Here is a 23,809-nt window from a genome sequence, read left to right on the forward strand (position 1 = left end):
GTGATATTTACAATATTGTAATATAATTTCAAGTTAAAAAAAGAAAAAATTATAAGATATATATAAAAAGTAAAAAAAAAGAAAAAAATATTAAATTAATTGCATCATTCAAAACTGATTTTATTTTAAGTATATTTTTAATTTTAATATCAATCAACGATAATATGAGTAACTATTATTATTTTTTTTTTCTATGAACGTGACAAGTCAAGAAAAAAATGATCAAGGAAATATATGGATTTAAAATTTAAATTATGAAGGTAAGAAAAAATTGCAAATTGTTTTTTATAATTTATTTTATAAATTTTATTCTGTTAATATAAAAAACTATTTATCAAGTTATTTATTGAATTAAATATTCTCAATTTTACAGAGAATATAATTTTTTTTTTTTTGTTATCTTATAGTCACGCATTTTATTTTTTTCTTTGAAAGAAGGAAGACTAATTTTTTTTCGAATCTACATAAATAAAAAAATAAATAGTTGAATAATATATTTCATAATTATTACACATGCAAAATATATTTTTTCTTCAATGATAAAGTTTGTCACGCAATAATTTTATCAATACTTTAGAGATTTAAATTTTCTTGTACATTTGTCAATCAGCAAGACAACAAACCAGTCTAAAAACAAAACAACTTATTTTTTGAATTTAATATTTATTTATTATGTTTAAAAAAATGTGATGTTATTCTTTTTTTAAACCTTTTATTATTCAAAAATCAACAACACCATTTATAAAACAAAAAAAAAGAACAATTTCAATATGAATTCACCGAGTATTAATTTAAAAATGCGAGGAAATTTTTTTTTATTATTTATATGTTATTTTTCAATAAATAATTTACAAGTTTTTGCTGATAATTTGAAGCTTAATTATCCAGCTTATACTGTTGCAAGTGAATCTTATATTTTGGAAGAATCAAATGCTTGCAAAAGACAACTTGATATTTTTAAAATTGCTGTTGATAATAAAATACTATGGAGTTTAAAAAGTAAGTATATTACATTGCCAAATAACAAAATTATAATATAAAAATTATAGAAATTATTTTAAATTATTTATAAGCAATGTATTTTATAATTTTAATATAAATTTCAAGTGTTGGATTCAAGTGGTCAACCAAAACCAGGTTTCATTTATGGAAATAATTTTTGGCTTGGATCAGAAACCCAATGTAATGATCTCTCTAATAGAAAAGACTTTGACATATCACCTGGTAATATTAAAAATAATTCAATTTACCGTAATATCAATGAAGAATATCCACCATTTAAAGTTAATTATTTTGCTGCTCAATTTCGTCATAACAGTACAATTCAATATCACATGGGACTTCCAAATGACGTAATGTTATTTTTTTAAAATTCTTCTATTGATCTAAATTCATAAAACAAAAAGTATTTATTTCTAAATTAATATTATTTTCATAGAAAGAACATGCTTTTTAATTTTTCTAGGATATTATGATAATGGGCCTTTGTTTACCCGACATTTGTACCACCAAAGAATTATCAGAATTAATTACAAAAATATTTAAAGATCGTCTTTTAGCTGTTAATAATTTATACAATGCTGATTATGAACTTTTAAATGTCAAAAATCTCAAGGATAATTATGACTATCTTTTTAAATGGAATAATATTACTGTAATGTATGAAAATATTTTTAAAACTATTAATAATATACCTACCTAAAAATTAATAGTCCACATAAAAATTTACAATTTACATTTTTTAAATTAATTTCTTATCGTGTCTTATTTTTTTTTTTAGAGTGATTATTATGCTGACAGTTGTAATGATGATTGTTGGTACTGTCTATGATGTAACTGTTTATCAAAAAATACTTGAAAAAAAAAATATCTTCCGGATAAATAATAACGATGGTAATATTATTAAAAAAAAAAAATTAAAAATACTTCAAGGATAAATTTTAATTTAATATAATATTATAATTTTTTTTTTTTTGTCTATTTATATTTAGGTAAATCAAATTTAGAAATTGACGATGATAAAAAAACAATTGAATCTAAAATAAGTATTATTGAAAAAATATTATTATGTTTTTCATTGTATAAAAATTCAAAAATAATATTTTCCTTAAAAACTGGAGAAGATTCAGTTCATGTAATTCATGGACTTAAATTTTTTGCAATGTTTTGGATAATAATGAATCACACTGTATTATTTGCCAAAGATTACATAGGTTTGTTGATAATTTTTGAAATTTTTCAAATATTTAAAAGCTAAATTGTTAATATAATAAGTATTATTATTTATTATTATTATCATATTATGAAATCCTGATGAGAATGTGTGAAAATTTATCATCATGATGGAACATTTGCTGTCACATACTATATACTGTGTATTAATATTTTTATAACATTTTATGCTTTAAACACAACAAATAAAAAACAATAAAAATTTTAATTACATTTGATTTTTTATCAATCAAATGACACACAGATTTATTAGGTATAAAAAAAAACTTTTATAAATTAAATAATCTCTGTTTAATTTAAAAAAAAAAAATAATAATATTACAGATTATCACCTTCTTATTTTATGTCAATGGCAATATTACCAATGATTTATTCTCATTTTGATAATACCTCGGTATTTTATATGAGTGAAAGACCCCAAGACACTTGTGATAAATATCTATGGAGAAATTTTTTGTTTATAAATAATTTATTTACCAGAAACGAATCGGTAATATATTCAAAATAAATAAAAAAAATTATTATTAATTTATTTAATTATTATTAAATAACATTTAATTTTTTTTAAATATTTTTTTAGTGTGCAACTTGGAGTTGGTACGTGTCAAATGACATGCAATTTTATTTGATCGGTACAATTCTCATTGTCTCTTCTGTAACGTAAGCATAAATTTTTAATTTTTCATAATATTATCAAATTGAAATAGATCATTGATTTATTATTATTTAATTGTTATTTGTTTTATTATAATTTTTTTTACAGATATTTTTATATCTGCTCTGCAGTTTGGATCATTTTGATGGCAATGACAATTTTTGCTAGTGGATATATATCATATATGATTGAGTACACACCAACGTGAGTTTTAATAAATAAATTTTTAAAAAAAATACAACAATTTTTAACTTGATAATTGAGTAATTGTATTTTAATTATTATTTTTTTTTTTAGTATGGATATACAGTGGGCTACACAAGATTATTTGTACGATCCACCTTGGATGCGAATTGGTCCATATTTGATCGGTATTGCTGCTGGATATATTTTTGCTAAAATTCAACGTAAATGGAAAGCTAATAAGGTAATTAATATTCAATTTTTTAAGCTCTAATTTGCACTATAATTAACATTTATTATTTGTAACGGTCTTGTTTTTTTAATTTATTGTTAGATTAAAGTTTGGATCGTTTGGATGCTGGCTTTGTTGGCTATTGTTGGAACATTATTCAGTTTGCATGATAAGAAATTATCTGTTCTTTATCTAGCATTTTACAATGGATTTAGTAGATCAGTTTATGGAATAGGAATTGCATTGATAATTATTGCTTGTGAAACTGGACATGGTGGTATGATTATTAATAATTTCTATGAATTAAAGAAAAATCGAAATTTATTTACATATTTAAGTATTGTTATTTTATTTAGGTTTTTTAAATTCAATATTATCCTGCAAGTTTTTGTTACCATTGAGCAGATTAACTTATTGCGCTTACTTGTTGAATCCAATGATCATAAATGTTATCTACTTGGGCAATGAATCATCTGTTCATATGAATTTTTTACTCAATGTAAGTCTTTAAAATATATATTTCGATTTTATTTTTATATTGAATTTGTGATTTATAATTTTTAAATTTATTTTTTAGTTTATAACGTTTTTGGGAATTTTAATTACATCTTTTATTGGAGCTTTTGTACTATCTGTTATGTTTGAAATACCTTATATTTCAATTTTTAAAATTATAACAGATCGATCACAAAAAAAATAAAATTTATATTTATCATCATTTGATTTGTAATGTAATAAATTGTGATAATTATTTTCAAATTGTTTAATACCTAAAATTTTTTTGTTTTAAAATAGACAAAATATTCCGTTACATTATAATAAAAAAATATAAAAATTTATGTTAAATGTTTACTTGATTTAACTGATAATTTTAATGATAAAATAAAAAAATTATTTTAAAATTTTGCATGTGTATAAAAATATTTTTACAGTTCAATGACATGATCTAAATTTCAATTGTGAATAACAACTTGTTTTCGATTTTTAAAAATTTCCATGACTCTTTTGTCTGAAATATTTATTATTCGAGATTATAACACGAAGTTTCTGCGTGATAATTTCTGCAATGTATGTAAATAATTTAATCATCAAAAATCTGCCAGCGAAAAGGATTTAAATAGGCCCAATTTTAATTTCAAACAGCAGAATAAAAAAGCCATAGTATACACTGTAATTTTTTTTTTTAATTGGCAAATTATTAAATTTGATTAATCAATTAATAATGATGAATTTGGCAATATTTTTATGCACATTATTGATCATCATATCGATGGTAAGTAGAACGAGTTATTTAAAGTAAAATAATATATTTTTTTTCTTTATTATTAAAGATAAAAGCAGATAATTTAAATGAAAATCGGAATAATCTTTTAAATTTGTATGAAAAACAACATGATATATTTAACAATATTTCCTCTAAACAACAACAATATCTCAACAATTTATTCGACACTTCAATACGTAATTATTTAAAATCAAAAAATAGTTCAATAATTAATGATGAAGAATTTAAAATTTGCATGAACACATCAATGAATAATGCATTAGAAACAATAACAAATGCTTTCGAAAAAAATAATAATTGCCAAGATAATAGTACATTGAACTTTTATAAATTTATTAGTTCAAGTGTAAAGGTAAAAAAAATATTATATAATTAAATTTAACTATTTATAATGATGGTTTTATGATATATTTTTAGACGAATAATTTAATGCAGACATTTCCAATTTGTTATGACAATATTTATACAGTAAAAGAAATTTTAAATTGCTTAGATCGAATTATTAAAACAAGGAAAAATGATAATCGACAGATTTATGATAATTTAATTAATTTATTGATGGATAAACAAAATATATTTAGTAATTTATTGATGAATTGTATTGATAAGTCAAATAAAATTGTTGATGAAATACTGATGACAACTCAAAATAACTTATCAATATGTGTTTTTAAAAATTCATTTTATACAAAAAAAAAAGTATAAGTAATTATTATTTTAAATTTTATATATATTAACATTGAAATTACATTAAATTTTAGGCAACCAGTGAAATGACAAAAAACAAATTGAGTAATTTATTTGATGCAAAAAAATCATATTTAGAAATAATAAAATTGAAAGGTCAGTTGTTAATAAAAAAAACTGAGTCAACAGTAATATATAATTACAATGATAATAATGAAAAAAAAAATATCCATTTTAATATTACCACTGATAAATTAATTATTAAAAAAAAAATACAACAAAATGATGAATGTTTTGATGAGAATTTATCTGCATTAAATAATATAACAAATTCAATTTTAAAGGTATAATAATTTCGATTTATTTATTAGCTTTAATTGTCAATAATAAAATTATTATAAATTTTTTATTTTTTTGCTTTTAGAGTAATGATTTGAGATTGTCATTTGACAAATGCTATCAATTAAATTCACCTCAGACGATGATTTTAAAATGCATCGATCAAAATGTTAATAATAAATCTGAGATTGTTAAAAAAGTTTTTAACAATGCTGAAAAAAATTTTTTAATTCAATTGGAATCAATGGAGTCATCAGTTATTAATTGTAGAAATATATCAATTTTTTTTTTCGATAATACAATTAAAAATGCAAAGATGAAATTTAATCAATGTATGGATGATAAAAAATGTTAAGATTTTATTTTCAAATATGTAGCCATCAATGATTTCCATAAAATAATTATACCGCTAATATAATGAACAAGTATAATATAATTAATTACCACTTAATATTACATGAGTTGAATTTTTTTGTAAACTAATAGATAAATTATCAAACAGCTCGTAAATATAAAAAATGAAAAATAATTAAATTAATCGATAAAAAATATTTAAATTAACAGAATAATATTATTATGCAATTAAATTAATGTAAAAAATTAAAATTAATTGAATTAATAGATTAAATTATAGTTTTACTGTAGCTAAAAAAAAAAAATGATAAAAAAAAATATAATAAAAAATCAGAATGGTCAACGCATATCTTGTTTTATATAAATAACAGTGGAATTTTCTGACTCCTTAATTCACTCATATCAAGGTTTCATATTTTATTTTTTTTTTCTTGATTATTAAGCTTTAAAAAATAGACTCATCCAGGTGTAAAAATACATATTACGACAGTTCATATTTGATCATTCAACGAGTGACAATCTCACTAATAAAACCTGCACTTTTTTTTTTTTTTTGTTTTTAATTTCTTTTATTTGATTGATATAATGACAATTTTACGTATTGAATTTTTCTTATTATTTATAATATTGTTTATTGATAAATATAGAGTATTTGGAAATTATGAGAGTGATATTTTAACGAGAATTTATCCAGCTTATAGTATTTCTATGAAATCTGGAGTATTAAATGAATCAAGTGAATGTCGAAAAGAACTTGATACTTTTCGTGATGCAGTTGACAATAAAAAATTATGGGGTTTAAAAAGTAATTTAATTTTAAATAACAACTTAAAGATTTAATAATTATAAATACTAAATAATATATTTTAATTAATTTAATCAAGTGTTGGATGCAAGTGGTCAATCGAAACCAGGTTTTACCTATGGAAATAATTATTGGCTTGGAGTTAAAAGTCAGTGTCTTGATTTTGGTAATCGTGATCCATTTGATATATCAATTAATACGAAAAATAAAAATTTAATTTATCAACATGTCCACGAAGAATTTCCACCATTTGAGGTGAATTATTTCTCAGCACAATTTCGTCACAGTAGCAGTATGCAATATCATACTGGCATGATGAACGATGTAAGCATAATTTTTTAAAAATATTTATTTTTTATTGTTTAAATAAAATTAATGTAAATGTTGCTTTAATAGGAAGATATTATAATACTAGGACTTTGTTTACCAAAGTCATGTATGACGATTGAACTGTCAAGTATTTTGATTGAAATATTTCAAGCAAAAATTTTGACGGCTAGTTATATTTATGATGCGGATTATCATTTGATACAAGTCAAAAATCTTGAGGATAATTATGATTACTTGTATAATTGGAAAATAATCACAATTTTGTATGACATTATTTTTTTATTCAATTATTGTATAATGTTTTTTTGCATTCAATTGTTGTATAATGTGTTTCTTTCTTTTTTTTATGTAGAATAATTGTATTTGTAACGTTATTAGTAGTTACAACTGCAACAATTTATGATTTGGCTATTTTTGAGAATCAATCAGAAAATAATGATGAGAAAACGAATGCTCAAAAAATTTTAAATGGTATATTTTTCTTTTTCATTTAAAAAATAAACAACATTGAAATATAAAATGTATATTTTTTTTTTAGATAGTCCTGAAGAATATTCATTCGAACAAAAAATAAATACACCAATTAAACTGAAGAAAAATAAAACAAGGAATTTTTCTGACATGTTACTTTGTTTTTCCATATACAAAAATACAAAATTACTTTTTGATTCAAAACAAGAATCTAAAAAGGATGCGATTCAAGTTTTTCATGGATTAAGATTTATTTCTATGCTATCGATTATTTCAATTCACATTCCATATTTTACATCTCACAACATCGGTATGTTTTATATTGTTTAATTAAATTTAAAAAAAAAAAAATTATGATAACTGTCCTTTTTATATGAGGATGAATAAATTAATAATATTATATTGATTTCAGATAATTTGTCAATGACTTTGAGAATACTTCATAGTATTCATGGACAAATTATTACAGCTAATGGACTATTTGCAGTTGATACATTTTTTTTTCTAAGTGGTTTTTTAGTTGCCTATGGTTTTTATAAACAGGAAAAGAAAAAAAATGATAATTCACCAACGAAATTAACTGGACACTTAATTATTAAAGCAATTATCAAAAGATTTATTAGGTATGAAAATTAAAATTTGTAAAATAATTAAAACAAATGTAAATAAATTAAATTTTTATTTTTTAGATTAACACCTGCGTATATAATGACAATAGGATTATCATTAATTGTATTTTCACATTTTGGTAAAACAACACAATTTTATGTGGGTGAAAAAATTCAAGATAATTGTGAAAATTATTGGTGGAGAAATTTATTGTATATTAATAATTTTTTCAAGATAGACGACATGGTTAATTTAAATTATTAATTTAGATAAAAATAGCTAATTAATTTACACAATAATATAAGACTTTATTAAACATTTTTTTTCATTTTTTATATAGTGTTTATCTTGGAGTTGGTATCTTCCCAATGACATGCAGTTTTTTATAATTGCAAAAATTTTAACAGTCTTGTCAATAACGTAAGTTGTTTTATATTTGAAAAAAAATTAGTTTAATTATTTTATTTGTCAATGATTGTTTATTGAAAAATTTAAATAGGTATTTTAAAACTTGTGCTGTAATATGGACATGCATGTTAATGTCTACTGCAATTTACAGTGGATATTTATCGTATTCACTTGAATTAACATTTACGTAAGTTAATAATGAATGTTAATATTAAATTTTGAGTTTTTTAATTTTTATTATATTTAAATTAAAGACTGGATATGTTATGGGACACCCGAGACTATTTATATTCATCACCTTTTGTAAGAATTGGTCCATATTTAATTGGACTTGCAGCAGCCTATCTTCTTGTTCGAATAAATCATAAATGGAATGCAAATACAGTGAGTTTTTTTTCTAATTACAAAAAGTCCTACTTTAATTTTGTATATAAAAATACAATTTTTGTTTTAATTTATAGATTACTTTAGGATTATATTGGCTTATTGGAATTGTTCTTGGTATTGGAGTGATGTTTTTTACATATGACAAACAAATATCTATTTTTCAAACCGCAATTTATGTTGGATTATACAGAATAATTTGGGCATTGATTATAAGTTGGATTGTTGTTGCTTCTTCAACTAATCATGGAGGTAATATATATATATTTTTCTTTGCAATATCAATTACACAGTTGTTAAATAAATAATATTATTATTCAAGGATTAGTTAATAAATTTTTATCTATGGAAATATTTATACCACTTGGTAAACTTACCTACTGTGCTTATTTGATCAATCCAATTATTGTAAGTATGATTTATCTTGGAGCTGATGTATCACTTCATATGGAATTGTTTCTTTTAGTAAGTTGACAGTATTTCTAAACAAATAAATATCATGTTAATAATTCTATTTATATTAATATATATTTTTTTTTAATTTTTAAGGTACCTATTTATTTGGGAATGATCTTCTTGACATATTTTGCTGCATATATATTCTATGTTCTATTTGAAATACCTTACATACATCTTTTTAAAATTTTAAATATTTAAATTTTTATCATCAACAATAACTTTTTTTTGTTTTTTATTTCTTACAATTTTAATTTAAAAAAAAACAGTAGTTGAAATAACAAAAAATTCAGTCAATAGTCAACATAAATATCTCGTAAATATAAAAAATTAAAATTTATTTAAATAATAGAATAAATTATAGTTTTACTGTACCTAAAAAAAAAAAATGATAAAAAAGATATAATAAAAAATCAGAATGATCAACACATATCTTGTTTAGTATGAATAAAGTAGAATTTTTTGCCTGCTTAGTTCATTCATATCAAGGTTTCATATTTTTTTTTTCTCTTCTTGAGTATTTTATACTTTATAAAAATAAAGTTATCAAGGCGTAAAAATACATAGTACGACAGTCATTTTTGATCATTTAACGAGTGACAATCTCACTGATAAAATCTGCACATTTTATTGTTTTTGTTTCTAATTTTTTTTATTAAATTGATATAATGACAATTTTACGTATTCAATTTGTCTTATTTTTTTTAATATTATTTATTAATAAATATAGAGTATTTGGAAATAATGAAAGTGATATTTTAACAAGAATTTATCCAGCTTATAGTATTTCTATGAAATCTGGAATATTAAATGAATCGAGTGAATGTCGGAAAGAACTTGATACTTTTTGTGATGCAGTTGACAATAAAAAATTATGGGGCTTAAAAAGTAATTTAATTTTAAATAACAACTTAAAGATTTAATAATTATAAATACTAAATAATATATTTTAATTAATTTAATCAAGTGTTGGATGCAAGTGGTCAATCGAAACCAGGTTTTGCCTATGGAAATAATTATTGGCTTGGAGTTAAAAGCCAGTGTCTTGATTTTGGTAATCGTGATCCATTTGATATATCAATTAATACGAAAAATAAAAATTTAATTTATCAACATGTCCATGAAGAATTTCCACCATTTGAGGTGAATTATTTTTCAGCACAATTTCGTCACAATAGCAGTATGCAATATCATTCTGGCACGATAAACAATGTAAGCATAATTTTTTAAAAATATTTATTTCTTATTGTTTAAATAAAATTAATGTAAATGTTGCTTTGATAGGAAGATATTATAATATTAGGACTTTGCTTACCCAAGTCATGTATGACAATTGAACTGTCAAATATTTTAATTGAAATATTTCAAGCAAAAATTTTGACGGCTAATCATATTTATGATGCGGATTATCATTTAATACAAGTCAAAAATCTTGAGGATAATTATGACTACTTGTATAATTGGAAAATAATCACAATTTTGTATGACATTATTTTTTTGTTCAATTATTGTATAATGTTTTTTTCTTTTTCAATAGTTCTTTTATTTTTTTTTTATATAGGATAATTGTATTTGTAACATTATTACTAGTTACAACTGCAACAATTTATGACTTGGCTATTTTTGAGAATCAATTAAAAAAAAACGATGAAAAAACAAATACTAAAAAAATTCCAAATGGTATATTTTTCTTTTTTTTTTTTTAATTAACAACATTGAAATAAAAATCTTTTACGTATACATTTTTTTTTTTTAGATAATCCCGAAGAATATTCATTAGAACAAAAAATAACCACATCAATTAAATTGAAGCAAAATAAAACAAGTATCTTTATTGATATGTTACTTTGTTTTTCAATATACAAAAATACAAAATTACTTTTTAAAGCAAATCTAGAATCGAAAACAGAGACGATTCAAATTTTTCATGGATTAAGATTTATTTCTATGCTATGGATTATTTCAATTCACATTGCTTCTTTCACATCTTACAGCATTGGTATATTATAATTTCAAAAAAAAAATTCATGACAACTGTCTTTATTGTATAAAGATTAATAAATTAATAATATTATATTGATTGTAGATAATTTGCCGATGACTTTGAGAATACTTAGTAGTATTAATGGACAAATTATTACTACAAATGGACTATTTGCAGTTGATACGTTTTTTTTTCTAAGTGGTTTTCTAGTTGCCTATGGTTTTTATAAAGAGGAAAAAAAAAAAAATGATAATTCACCAACAAAATTAACTGGAAAATTAATTATTGCAGCAATTATTAAAAGATTCATTAGGTCTGAAAATTAAAATTGGCAAAATATTTAAATCGAATGTTAATAAATTAAATTTTATTTTTCAGATTAACACCTGCGTATGTGATGGTAATAGGATTATCATTTATTGTATTTTCACATTTTGGTAAAACAACACAATTTTATGTGGGTGAAAAACTCCAGGACAATTGTGAAAATTATTGGTGGAGAAATATATTATATATTAATAATTTTTTTAAAAACGACGACATGGTTAATTTCAATTATTAATTCACAAATAAATAGCTAATTAATTAACACAATGACATAGGACTTTATTAATCGTTTTTTTTTTTCATTTTTTATATAGTGTTTATCTTGGAGTTGGTACCTCCCCAATGACATGCAGTTTTTTATAATTGCAAAAATTTTAACAGTCTTGTCAATAACGTAAGTTGTTTTATATTTGAAAAAAAATTAGTTTAATTATTTTATTTGTCAATGATTGTTTATTGAAAAATTTAAATAGGTATTTTAAAACTTGTGCTGTAATATGGACATGCATGTTAATGTCTACTGCAGTTTACAGTGGATATTTATCATATTCACTTGGATTAACATTTACGTAAGTTAATAATGAATAATAATATTAAATTTTGTGTTTTTTAATTTTTATTATATTTAAATTAAAGACTGGATATGTTATGGGACACTAGAGACTATTTATATTCATCACCTTTTGTAAGAATTGGTCCATATTTAATTGGACTTGCAGCAGCATATCTTCTTGTTCGAATAAATAATAAATGGAATGCAAATACAGTGAGTTTTTTTTCTAATTACAAAAAGTCCCACTTTAATTTTGTATATAAAAATACAATTTTCGTTTTAATTTATAGATAACTTTAGGATTATTTTGGATTATTGGAATTGTTCTTAGTATTGGAGTGATGTTTTTTACGTATGACAAACAAATATCTATTTTTCAAACAGCAATTTATGTTGGATTATACAGAATAATTTGGGCATTGATTATTGGTTGGATTGTTGTTGCTTCTTCAACTAATCATGGAGGTAAATGTATATTTTTTTTTTGTAAATAATATAAATCACACAGTTGTTAAATAAATAATATTATTATTTCAGGATTGGTTAATAAATTACTATCTATGGAAATATTTATACCACTTGGTAAACTTACCTACTGTGCTTATTTGATCAATCCAATTATTGTAAGTACGATTTATCTTGGAGCTGATGTATCACTTCATATGGAATTATTCCTTTTAGTAAGTTGACTGTATTTCTAAACAAATAAATATCATGTTAATAATTTTATTTATATTAATACATATTTTTTTTCAATTTTCAAGGTACCTATTTACTTGGGAATGATCTTCTTGACATATTTTGCTGCATATATATTCTATGTTTTATTTGAAATACCATACATACATCTTTTTAAAATTTTAAATATTTAAATTTAAAAAAAAATATACAAATTATTTTAAATTTTTGTAATCAACAATCATTTTTTTTTTTTTTTTATTAAATTATCTGTATTAAATAATATAACATACTTATTCAATTTTGAAGGTTTAATAATTTTGATTTATTTATTAGTTTTAATTGTCAATAATAAAATTATTATACCTATATATTTTTTTTTTTTGTTGCTTTTAGAGTAATGATTTGAGATTGTCATTCGACAAATGCTATCAATATAATTCACCTCAGACGATGATTTTAAAATGCATCGATCAAAATGTTAATAATAAATCTGAGATTGTTAAAAAAGTTACTGAAAAAATTTTTCAATCCAATGGGAATCAATGGAATCATCAATTATTAATTATAGAAATATATCAAGTTTTTTTTTTTGATAATACAATTAAAAATGCAACGATAAAATTAATTCAATTTATGGACGATGAAAAATGTTGAGATTTTATTTTTATATTTGTAGCCATCAATTATTTCCACAAAATAATTATATCACTGCGATATAAAAAACAAGTATAATATAATTAATTACCACTTAATATTACAAGACTCAATAATATATGTTAAATTTTTCATAAACTATTAGATAAATTATCGAACATGAATATCTCGTAAATATAAAAAATCAGACTATTAATTTAAATAATAAATTAAATTATAGTTTTACTGTAGCTAAAAAAAAAAATGGTAAAAAAAATATAATAAAAAATCAGAATGATCGACACATATCTTGTTTGATATAAATTAAGTAGATTTTTTTGTCTGCTTAGTTCATTCATATCAAGGTTTCATATTTTTTTTTTCTTTCTTGATTATTTCATGCTTTAAAAAATAGACTTATCTAGGCGTAAAAATAAATTTTACGACAGTTCATTTTTGACCATACAACGAGCGACAATCTCACTGATAAAATCTGCACATTTTTTTGTTTTTGTTTCTAATTTCTTCTATTCGATTGATATAATGACAATTTTACGTATTCAGTTTGTCTCATTAATTATAATATTGTTGATTAATAAATATAGAGTATTTGGAAATTATGAGAGTGATATTTTAACAAGAATTTATCCAGCTTATAGTATTTCTGTAAAAGCTGGAGTATTAAATGAATCAAGTGAATGCCGAAAGGAACTTGATACTTTTCGTGATGCAGTTGACAATAAAAAATTATGGGGTTTAAAAAGTAATTTAATTTTAAATAACAACTTAAAGATTTAATAATTATAAATACTAAATAATATATTTTAATTAATTTAATCAAGTGTTGGATGCAAGTGGTCAATCGAAACCAGGTTTTGCCTATGGAAATAATTATTGGCTTGGAGTTAAAAGTCAGTGTCTTGATTTTGGTAATCATGATCCATTTGATATATCAATTAATACGAAAAATAAAAATTTAATTTATCAACATGTCCACGAAGAATTTCCACCATTTGAGGTGAATTATTTCTCAGCACAATTTCGACACAATAGCAGTATGCAATATCATACTGGCATGATGAACGATGTAAGCATAATTTTTTAAAAATATTTATTTTTTATTGTTTAAATAAAATTAATGTAAATGTTGCTTTAATAGGAAGATATTATAATACTAGGACTTTGCTTACCAAAGTCATGTATGACAATTGAACTGTCAAATATTTTGATTGAAATATTTCAATCAAAAATGTTGACAGCTGGTCATATTTATGATGCCAATTATCATTTGATACAAGTAAAAAATCTTGAGGATAATTATGATTACTTATATAATTGGAAAATAATTACGATTGTGTATGACATTATTTATTAATTAAATTATTATATAATGTATTTTTTTTTTAAATAATTATCTTATTTTTTTTTATATAGGATAATTGTATTCGTAACATTATTAATAGTTACAGCTTCAACAATTTATGACTTGGCTATTTTTGAGAATCAATTAAAAAATAATGATGAGAAAACGAATACTAAAAAAAATTTCAATGGTATACTTTTCTTTTTCATTTAAATAATAAACAACATTTAAATAAAAAATGTATATTTTTTTTCAGATAATCTTGAAGAATATTCATTAGAACCAAAAATAAATGCACCAATTAAACTGAAGAAAAATAAAACAAGTATCTTTATTGAGATGTTACTTTGTTTTTCAATATACAAAAATACAAAATTACTTTTTGATTCAAAACAAGAATCTAAAACAGATGCAATTCAAATTTTTAATGGATTAAGATTTATTTCTATGATATTGATTATTTTATTTCACATTCCATATTTTATATCTTACAACATTGGTATAATTTTAAAAAAAAATTTACAACAACTGTACTTATTGTATTAAGGATTAATAAATTAATAATATTATATTGCTTCTAGATAATATGTCAATGACTATGAGAATAATTGGTAGTATTAATGGAAAAATTATGATTATCATTGGACTATTTACAGTTGATACATTTTTTTTTCTAAGTGGTTTTTTAGTTGCCTATGGTTTTTATATACAGGAAAAAAAAAAAAATGATAATTCGCCAACAAAATTAACTGGACAATTAATTATTAAAGCAATTATTAAGAGATTCATTAGGTATGAAAATTAAAATTTGTAAAATAATTAAAACGAATGTAAATAAATTAAATTTTTATTTTTTAGATTAACACCTGCGTATATAATGATAATAGGATTATCATCAATTGTATTTTCACATTTTGATAAAACAACACAATTTTATGTGGGTGAAAAAATTCAAGATAATTGTGAAAATTATTGGTGGAGAAATTTATTGTATATTAATAATTTTTTCAAGATAGACGACATGGTTAATTTAAATTATTAATTTAGATAAAAATAGCTAATTTATTTACACAATGATATAAGACTTTATTAAACATTTTTTTTCGTTTTTTATATAGTGTTTATCTTGGAGTTGGTACCTCCCCAATGACATGCAGTTTTTTATAATTGCCAAAATTTTAACAGTCTTGTCAATAACGTAAGTTGTTTTATATTTGAAAAAAAATTAGTTTAATTATTTTATTTATCAATGATTGTTTATTGAAAAATTTAAATAGGTATTTTAAAACTTGTGTTGTAATATGGACATGCATGTTAATGTCTACTGCAGTTTACAGTGGATATTTATCGTATTCACTTGGATTAACATTTACGTAAGTTAATGATGAATGTTAATATTAAATTTTGTGTTTTTTAATTTTAATAATATTTCAATTCAAGAATGGATATGTTATGGGACACCAAAGACTATTTGTATTCATCACCGTTTGTAAGAATTGGTCCATATTTAATTGGACTTGCTGCAGCATATCTTCTTGTTCGAATGAATCATAAATGGAATGCTAATACAGTGAGTTTTTTTTTTTTTTTTATTTACAAAAAAGCTCCAGTTCAATTTTTTATATAAAAATACAATTTTTGTTTTGATTTGTAGATTACTTTAGGATTATTTTGGATTATTGGAATTGTTCTTGGTATTGGAGTGATGTCTTTTACGAATGACAAACAAATATCTCTTTTTCAAACAGCAATTTATGTTGGATTATACAGAATAATTTGGGCATTGATTATAAGTTGGATTGTTGTTGCTTCTTCAACTAATCATGGAGGTAATATCTATATATTTTTCTTTGCAATATCAATTACACAGTTTTTAAATAAATAATATTATTATTCAAGGATTAGTTAATAAATTTTTATCTATGGAAATATTTATACCACTTGGTAAACTTACCTACTGTGCTTATTTGATTAATCCAATTATTATAAGTATGATTTATCTTGGAGCTGATGTATCATTCCATGTGGAATTAATTCTTTTAGTAAGTTGACGGTATTTCTAAACAAATAAATATCATGTTAATAATTTTATTTATATTAATCTATATTTTTTTTTTTTTTCAATTTTCAAGGTACCTATTTGTTTGGGAATTATCTTCTTGACATATTTTGCTGCATATATATTATATGTTCTATTTGAAATACCTTACATACATCTTTTTAAAATTTTAAATATTTAAATTAAAAAAAAAAAAAAAAATGTACAAATTATTTAAAATTTTTATAATCAACAATAATTGTTTTTTGTTTTTTATTTTGTACAATTTAAATTAAAAAAAAAAAAAAAAAATTGAAATAAAAAAAATTCAGTCAATAGTTAAATTAACATTTTTTTTTGTTTTCTTACAAATTTTAATCTCTCGTTATAAACGAAATTGTTTAATATATTGTGTGTCAATTAAAATATATATATATTTATTTTTAAATTAGCTTATATTATTATGAGTGTACTGGTGATTGTATTCTTGGTGGAGCTGATGATGTTATTGATCTATTTGCACGTGTTGCCTGTTCACGACGACATTCTTCTACTTGTTTTTCCAATTGTTCTTTCAAAACTAAAAGTTCTCTTGTTCTTTGATAAATTGGATCCTATTTTTTCATCAACAAAAAATAAAATAAATAAATAAATTGCTTTAACAATAAATTGATAATATATAATTTTAATTTATTACCTGTTGTCTCATGCTAGGATTCCATCTACAGTATAAACTTTTCCAAGGTTTTATATACCTCATACTTGCAACTGGAATTAAAACCAACTGACTATTTGAACCAGCCCAATACAATGGATTTTGATACAATGACAATTGACTGTTTGTATATGACCACAATGAAACAGTTCTTTGTTTAACTTGTTCCTGTACTCTTTCACGTTCACTAAAAACCAAATTAAATTAACATACATATTATATCAAATTATATATTCCCTAAAATATTATAAAACAAACAACTAACCTGCTAAATAAAAATGTACCAAATCGACAAGAATACAAATGATCAATAATAGTTATTAAAAAATGTTCATTAAATTGAAATGCATTTGGAAATTGTTGACTTATTTGCCAAACACAATCAATAAATTGTAAAAATACTGGTGATCTATCAGCATCACTGTGATGCTCATCACCATGTCCAATTCTTTGTTGAAATTTATGACCAAAACTAAGCCATTCTTTTTCAATGAGAACTTCGAAACCTTTTATTGTTCTGTAATATGGATCTAACATTAACATTGCAAGTGCTGTTAATTGTACTGTTCTATCCCAACCATCTGAACAATGTACTAAAACAGATGTTTTATGATTTTCAACTTTATCAACAATTCTAATAGCACCAGCTAATATACATTTAATATGTTTTAACCACATTGTTGATTCAATACCAGTTAACCATCTAGCTTCATCAATTTTTGGAAAACATAATTCTGCAATAATAATAAAATAAAAATTAATATCAGCAATGTTATTAATTAATTAATTAATTACCTTTAAGTTTTCTTAAACTTTCACGCATAACATGAATATTATGTATATCTAAAAAAACAAATTCAGCATTTTGATATGCATCTTCTGATTCATAACCACCACCTTTGGCTTTATTTGCAATAGCATTTGCCATTGGACGTGCATCCATTATAAATAATTTATGACTTTGTGCATTTGCATCCATAATTAATTGTACATAACGTTCATCTTCACGACTTCTTCTACCACTAACACCAACAAGTGGTTGTGCACAACGTGTTATTGTTGCTTGACTTTCACAATGTATCCATGATAAAATTGGTAATCTACCACGACTACGAAAACCAGCTGATGATTGTATATCATCATCAGTTGCTGCTGCTGGTACAGCCCATATACTTGGATAACTATCACATAAATTATATGTATCATTTATTTTAGATATTTTCCACATGTCATTATTAACACCCATTCTTTTTAATTCAGCAATTGGCTCATAAACATTCCATCCATTATCAGTAAAATTATCTGTATATTCAAATGCAAATAATGGCAATTGATGAGACAATGGAAATGAATAATGTTGTAGCTTTTCAAATACATCACGACGTGAATGATTTTCTTGTTTATGAGCAAATCTAAGATTTCTCATATCTTTACAAAATACTTCAATACCATATGAATTTTCACCACGACTTGATGCACCACCAACTTTTTCAATTCTACTAACAACACCAAGTGGTACCTCAACAATATATGCTGTATCACGATCAGTACTACGAAAATATAATTTATAATTTGTCACAGTTAATATACCACGTGCTGGACCAGAATAAGGACAAAGATATGTTACATCACGTGCTATTCCTTGACGTCTTTCACCATTTAATAATGGTGGTCCAGTATCACCAGATGAATTCTAAATATTAAAAAATAAATATTTTATTAAATTAAAAATTAAATTATTTAACATTATGCATTTATTTCATTAGTATTTTCGTTGATTTTTTTTACCGGACTGACTTTTATATCATTATCTTTTTTTGCCTCAAGTGCTGATATGATATTATTGTCAGTCGATGTTGAACTTGTTGAAAAACTTTTTGAATTTGATGCTTTTTCCCAGCATTCCTTTTTGTTTGCATGTTAGTAATTTATTTAAATATTATTGTTGCTTATTTTATATTGTTTAAAAATATATTAATATAACTTACTGCTTCTTGTTCTATTTTTGAATTTAGTGATGAACTTTTACTGTCAGAATTTAAAGAATCTGAACTTGCATTTTTAGAATTTTGATCAAGTAGCTCACTGCTTCCACGTTTATCCATTGTTTTGATATTTTTTATACTTTTATTATTCAATAAATTTACATTATTTGGTGGAGCATCAAAATGCTAGAATTTATTTAAAAAAAAACAAACAAGTTATTAGTTTAATCTTAAAATTGGATGAATAGATATTTTTATTTCTAGTGTAATAAATTAACAAATAGGATGGTTGGATATATGGAACCTACATTGTGCAAAAAAACAAGATTTCCACAAGATGATTTATCAGTATTTTGCGTTGTTGACAACTGGGAAAAGGACTGTATCAAGCTCGTATCAGATTGTGAACAATTATCATTTATATCCTGATCAATAAATAATATGTGACTATCGTCTTGTCCGTTTTGATTACTTAGTGTGCTTTTGTTCATAATTATCGAAAAAAATATATGTAATATCTAGAAAAAGTAAAATAAATAAATATTGTTTTGTTTTTTTTTGAAAATTAATAATACAATATAACCTCAAACGTCAAAATTAATAATTATTTTTTTAAAAATACAATTGAAAATTTTTTAATAAAATAAATAAATTATTATTATGAAAAATTATGATGATTTATTAATAATTAATTTATATTAAAATAAGATAAATTTAAAATTAAAAAAAAAAAACAAAAAAAATATTTATTTTACATTTATCAAGACAGTGAAAATTAAAAATAATAAAAGTTTAAATGAACAAAATTATGTAAAAAATATGAAAAATAAAATTATAATCTGTTATGTTCTGTTATGGTTCTGTTATTTTTAATGCCACGCCCTTGTTAATTGTATTTTAATTAAATAATTATATAGATAAAAATGTAAAATTAAAGAGGAATTTAAAATTAATTTGATTATTTAATTTTTTATGTACCTTTAAATTTATATCTAATTATTAATCACTGAGAATTTCGATATTTATCAATACAAAAACACACTTCTGTCACTTGAGCACTGTCACATACATTTTTATTATTTATTTATTATTTATTTGACATTGACATTTTGACAATAGCCGCCATTTTTTTTATATCATAATTTTACGCAAGGTGGCGTTCATTTCTTTTGCGCGCTCTTTTTTAAAATTATTTGAAAGTCAAATTGGATGGCAACTATCATCCAATGTCTTCGTGACTTCCCAAATGATAAAGGATTAAATTAAATTATATATAATGTTGAAGAGAGAGAGAGAAAAAAAAGAGATAAATTATTTGCTAAAAATTGATCTAAAAAAAATTACACGTGTACGCAAATAACATGTCAAAAATATCAAAAAATATTAGATTATAAATTTTGTTTTAATTCCTATGTAAATAGGAGATAAAAAAATATATATTTTTGATTGTTAATCTCAGTTTTATATGAGAAATAATAAGGATAATTTTTTATAAAAAATATCACGTGTATTTACTTATGAATTAAATATAAAATATATAACTCCACTGACGATTATATAAAGAAGGGTTGCAAAATTATATTACTCACTTTTAAATATTCTGTTAATACTTACTGGCAATTTTTTTCACTAAAATTAATTAAAATTTAACTTTTTTTTTTTAATATTTGGAAAAGAAAAACCTGTATACGATGAAGTTGGTTATAACTATTTTTTTCATACTCGTAGTATCATCAAAGGTATGAAAAATTAAAATTAAATTATATTGGTATTATTTAGTGAATAAATAAGAGTTAGAATAATTAAATTTTTTTTTATTGTAATAATTTTTTAACAGATACATGGAGAAAGATTTTTCCGAAGCGTAAATAAACAATTAGAAAATAAAAATGATTTTAATGTTAGTAATTATTATCAACATACTGTCAATTCATTTTCGAAAAAATCAGACATACATTTTAAATTAATAAATGCAGTTTTTCAAGACACTCTTGACAAGTATCAAACTTTCGTATTTTCTTCAATTTCAGAAGGTAAAAATGTATCAAGCCTCTTTGAAATTGAGGAAAATAAATTAACTAAAGAATTTACTCAAGCATTAAAAATGAGCGATGAATGTTTTATCAGTCATACAAATGCTTTTGGTAATAGTTGTCATTTAAAAATTTGGGTAAGAGCTCATTTATTTGTACAGTAAACACGATAATCAAATTAATAATAATAATAATTTTTTTTTTTTTTTTTATCATTTAGTCAAAAGATATAAAATCAACATTTGAACACTGTTACGATGATAAAATTGAGACTAATGATATTTTAAATTGTCTTAATAATAATATAAAAATAAATAATAAAAATGAGACAATTAAAAAAGCTTACAATGATATTATAAATGATTTGAAAAAACTTAACGAAACATTGACATTATCGATAGATAAATGTTATGAGAATTTACAAACCAAATTTAATAAAGAAATTGTTCATCAAAGTGACATGTTTTTGTTACGTGTTATATCACATCGAGTTAATTTAAAAAATTCTTCTCGTCCAATAAATGAAAAAAATATTAAAATTGTTAGTCATAATCTTACGAATTTGTATAGATCTTCAATAGACATAATAAATACATTTTATGTCCGGCAATTTGATATATTACGATCACTTGAATGGAAATCAATTAGAAATTATCAAACTGTTCAAGAAGTTTTTCAAAGTATAGGTGTTAATATAACATGCTGTGAAATATATTCAGATAAATATATTACAAATTTAACACAAACTATGTTATCTTTTAACGACAAATATTTTAAAAATCAAACATCTATGTACACAAATTTTATCAACACAAATATTCAGGTAATAAATATTAATTTTTATATATTTATTTATATCAGTAATAATTAATTTATATATTTTACAGAGCAATACAATCCACTTAGCATTTCCAGATTGCTATAAAAAAAATTCTGTAATTGAATTGAAATTTAAATGTATTCATACTGAAATTTTGAAAAAAAAAAATAGCATGAAAGCTGTATACGACATGATTGAAAATGATATGATAATGCAATATAATTATATAAATTCAACAATTAATTATTTTTTTAATAAGACAATAACAGAATATAAAAATAAACTTACACAAGCAACTGTACCATTTTATGAATGTGTGGGTTATAAAAAAGAATCTGGTAAATGTGTTAATTATTATGTTTGAAAAAAATAAATTCATTATGGAATTTGGCTTCTGGAAAATGGATATCACAAACTCATCATATTTTGAATGATTGGAAATTATAATTTAATAATCAATAGTATATAAATTTATAAAAATATAAAAATAAATAAGTAAATAAATAAATAAATAAATAAATAAATAAAAAATATGGATAAATAAATAAATTGACCAATTTTTAAATAATTGTTAATTGATAAAATAAATATCAAAATAAATTTAATAAAAAATTAATATAAATAATAAACAAGATAAACGATATTTGAAAAAAAATTAAACCATTGATTCATGTTTTAATTATTAATTAAAAAAAAAAGAAGATGTATATCATAAAATTTTTATCACATTATTATAACTCAAAAGTAAACGACCTTTTTTTCCCTTTAAAAATGCCAATAATATTATTTTGATCACTTTTTTTTTGCATCGAAATTTATAAAATAAACAAGATAAATAAAATAATATCAGAAAAAAAAATATATATCGATCATTGACTTAACATTTTCATTGCAATTGAATGTTTTTTTTTTTTTTTTAATAATTTTTATTTCAATGAATGTCTTGGTGATAATATTATTTTTTTATTATCAATTCTTATCAATTCTTGGATAGTCAGTAATCCTAATCATACCTGAAAATTAAATTTATCTAGCTAATAAAACTATAATTTCCAAGAAAAATCCATTATCCAATTAAAATGGGACAGTCTGTATATTGATTTTTGCGGCAAACCACAAATTAAATTTACTTGTAAAAAGAAAAAAAAAATATAAACAAATGTGTCAGTACTATGACTTCTATAATAGCTAAATCCTATTAAAAAAACATTCATTAAAATGACATATGTACTCTTTTATACTAGTAT

The 23,809-nt window shown here is 22.0% G+C and overlaps 6 protein-coding genes across 9 annotated transcripts; 5 read left to right on the forward strand and 1 right to left on the reverse strand.

Annotated features, from left to right (window-relative positions):
- Nucleotides 1–770: 770 nt before the first annotated feature.
- Nucleotides 771–3,972, forward strand: LOC122847415 (nose resistant to fluoxetine protein 6-like; the record flags this gene model as incomplete). Its single annotated transcript, XM_044145076.1, has 13 exons — nt 771–783; nt 889–999; nt 1,108–1,352; nt 1,466–1,659; nt 1,781–1,860; nt 2,124–2,217; nt 2,557–2,722; nt 2,813–2,892; nt 2,996–3,091; nt 3,185–3,314; nt 3,405–3,579; nt 3,659–3,801; nt 3,880–3,972. Coding segments are annotated over exons 1-13 (1,620 nt in total), but the record flags the coding sequence as incomplete, so codon positions are not given.
- Nucleotides 3,973–6,356: 2,384 nt separating this feature from the next.
- On the forward strand, nt 6,357–8,446 carry LOC122847423 (nose resistant to fluoxetine protein 6-like). Its single transcript, XM_044145091.1, has 7 exons — nt 6,357–6,772; nt 6,852–7,096; nt 7,169–7,365; nt 7,455–7,573; nt 7,641–7,883; nt 7,986–8,196; nt 8,263–8,446. Exons 1-7 carry the CDS (start codon nt 6,553–6,555, stop codon nt 8,444–8,446), a joined length of 1,419 nt encoding a protein of 472 aa, XP_044001026.1. The 5' UTR covers nt 6,357–6,552.
- Nucleotides 8,447–8,851: 405 nt separating this feature from the next.
- LOC122847429 (nose resistant to fluoxetine protein 6-like) lies at nt 8,852–9,634 on the forward strand. The gene is made up of 4 exons (XM_044145102.1): nt 8,852–8,974; nt 9,052–9,226; nt 9,297–9,439; nt 9,524–9,634. The coding sequence occupies exons 1-4, from the start codon at nt 8,852–8,854 to the stop codon at nt 9,629–9,631; spliced, it is 549 nt and encodes a 182-aa protein (XP_044001037.1). The 3' UTR covers nt 9,632–9,634.
- A 2,426-nt stretch (nt 9,635–12,060) lies between these two features.
- Nucleotides 12,061–13,273, forward strand: LOC122860201 (nose resistant to fluoxetine protein 6-like). Its single transcript, XM_044163902.1, has 6 exons — nt 12,061–12,135; nt 12,215–12,310; nt 12,378–12,507; nt 12,585–12,759; nt 12,832–12,974; nt 13,059–13,273. The coding sequence occupies exons 1-6, from the start codon at nt 12,089–12,091 to the stop codon at nt 13,164–13,166; spliced, it is 699 nt and encodes a 232-aa protein (XP_044019837.1). The 5' UTR covers nt 12,061–12,088; the 3' UTR covers nt 13,167–13,273.
- Nucleotides 13,274–14,151: 878 nt separating this feature from the next.
- LOC122847435 (nose resistant to fluoxetine protein 6-like) lies at nt 14,152–17,199 on the forward strand. The gene is made up of 13 exons (XM_044145116.1): nt 14,152–14,171; nt 14,214–14,371; nt 14,451–14,695; nt 14,768–14,964; nt 15,043–15,161; nt 15,228–15,470; nt 15,529–15,763; nt 15,830–15,995; nt 16,090–16,155; nt 16,199–16,344; nt 16,412–16,574; nt 16,626–16,800; nt 16,871–17,199. The coding sequence occupies exons 1-13, from the start codon at nt 14,152–14,154 to the stop codon at nt 17,020–17,022; spliced, it is 2,085 nt and encodes a 694-aa protein (XP_044001051.1). The 3' UTR covers nt 17,023–17,199.
- On the reverse strand, nt 17,063–20,847 carry LOC122860202 (myotubularin-related protein 2). Of its 4 annotated transcripts, none has more exons than XM_044163904.1 (8): nt 20,688–20,791; nt 20,018–20,227; nt 19,713–19,895; nt 19,522–19,629; nt 18,520–19,417; nt 17,990–18,458; nt 17,707–17,911; nt 17,063–17,623 (listed from the first exon to the last, which is right to left on the reverse strand). In XM_044163904.1, exons 2-8 carry the CDS (start codon nt 20,198–20,200, stop codon nt 17,471–17,473), a joined length of 2,199 nt encoding a protein of 732 aa, XP_044019839.1. In that variant the 5' UTR covers nt 20,201–20,227; nt 20,688–20,791; the 3' UTR covers nt 17,063–17,470. The 4 variants fall into 4 exon arrangements, with proteins under 4 accessions (XP_044019839.1, XP_044019838.1, XP_044019840.1 ...); XM_044163903.1 differs by having other exon boundaries at nt 19,513–19,629; XM_044163905.1 differs by lacking the exon at nt 19,522–19,629 and having other exon boundaries at nt 20,688–20,847.
- Between the last annotated feature and the right edge of the window lie 2,962 nt (nt 20,848–23,809).

Source organism: Aphidius gifuensis, linkage group LG1 (genome assembly GCF_014905175.1).
Source record: "Aphidius gifuensis isolate YNYX2018 linkage group LG1, ASM1490517v1, whole genome shotgun sequence".
In the NCBI taxonomy this organism is placed as follows: Eukaryota; Metazoa; Arthropoda; class Insecta; order Hymenoptera; family Braconidae; genus Aphidius; species Aphidius gifuensis.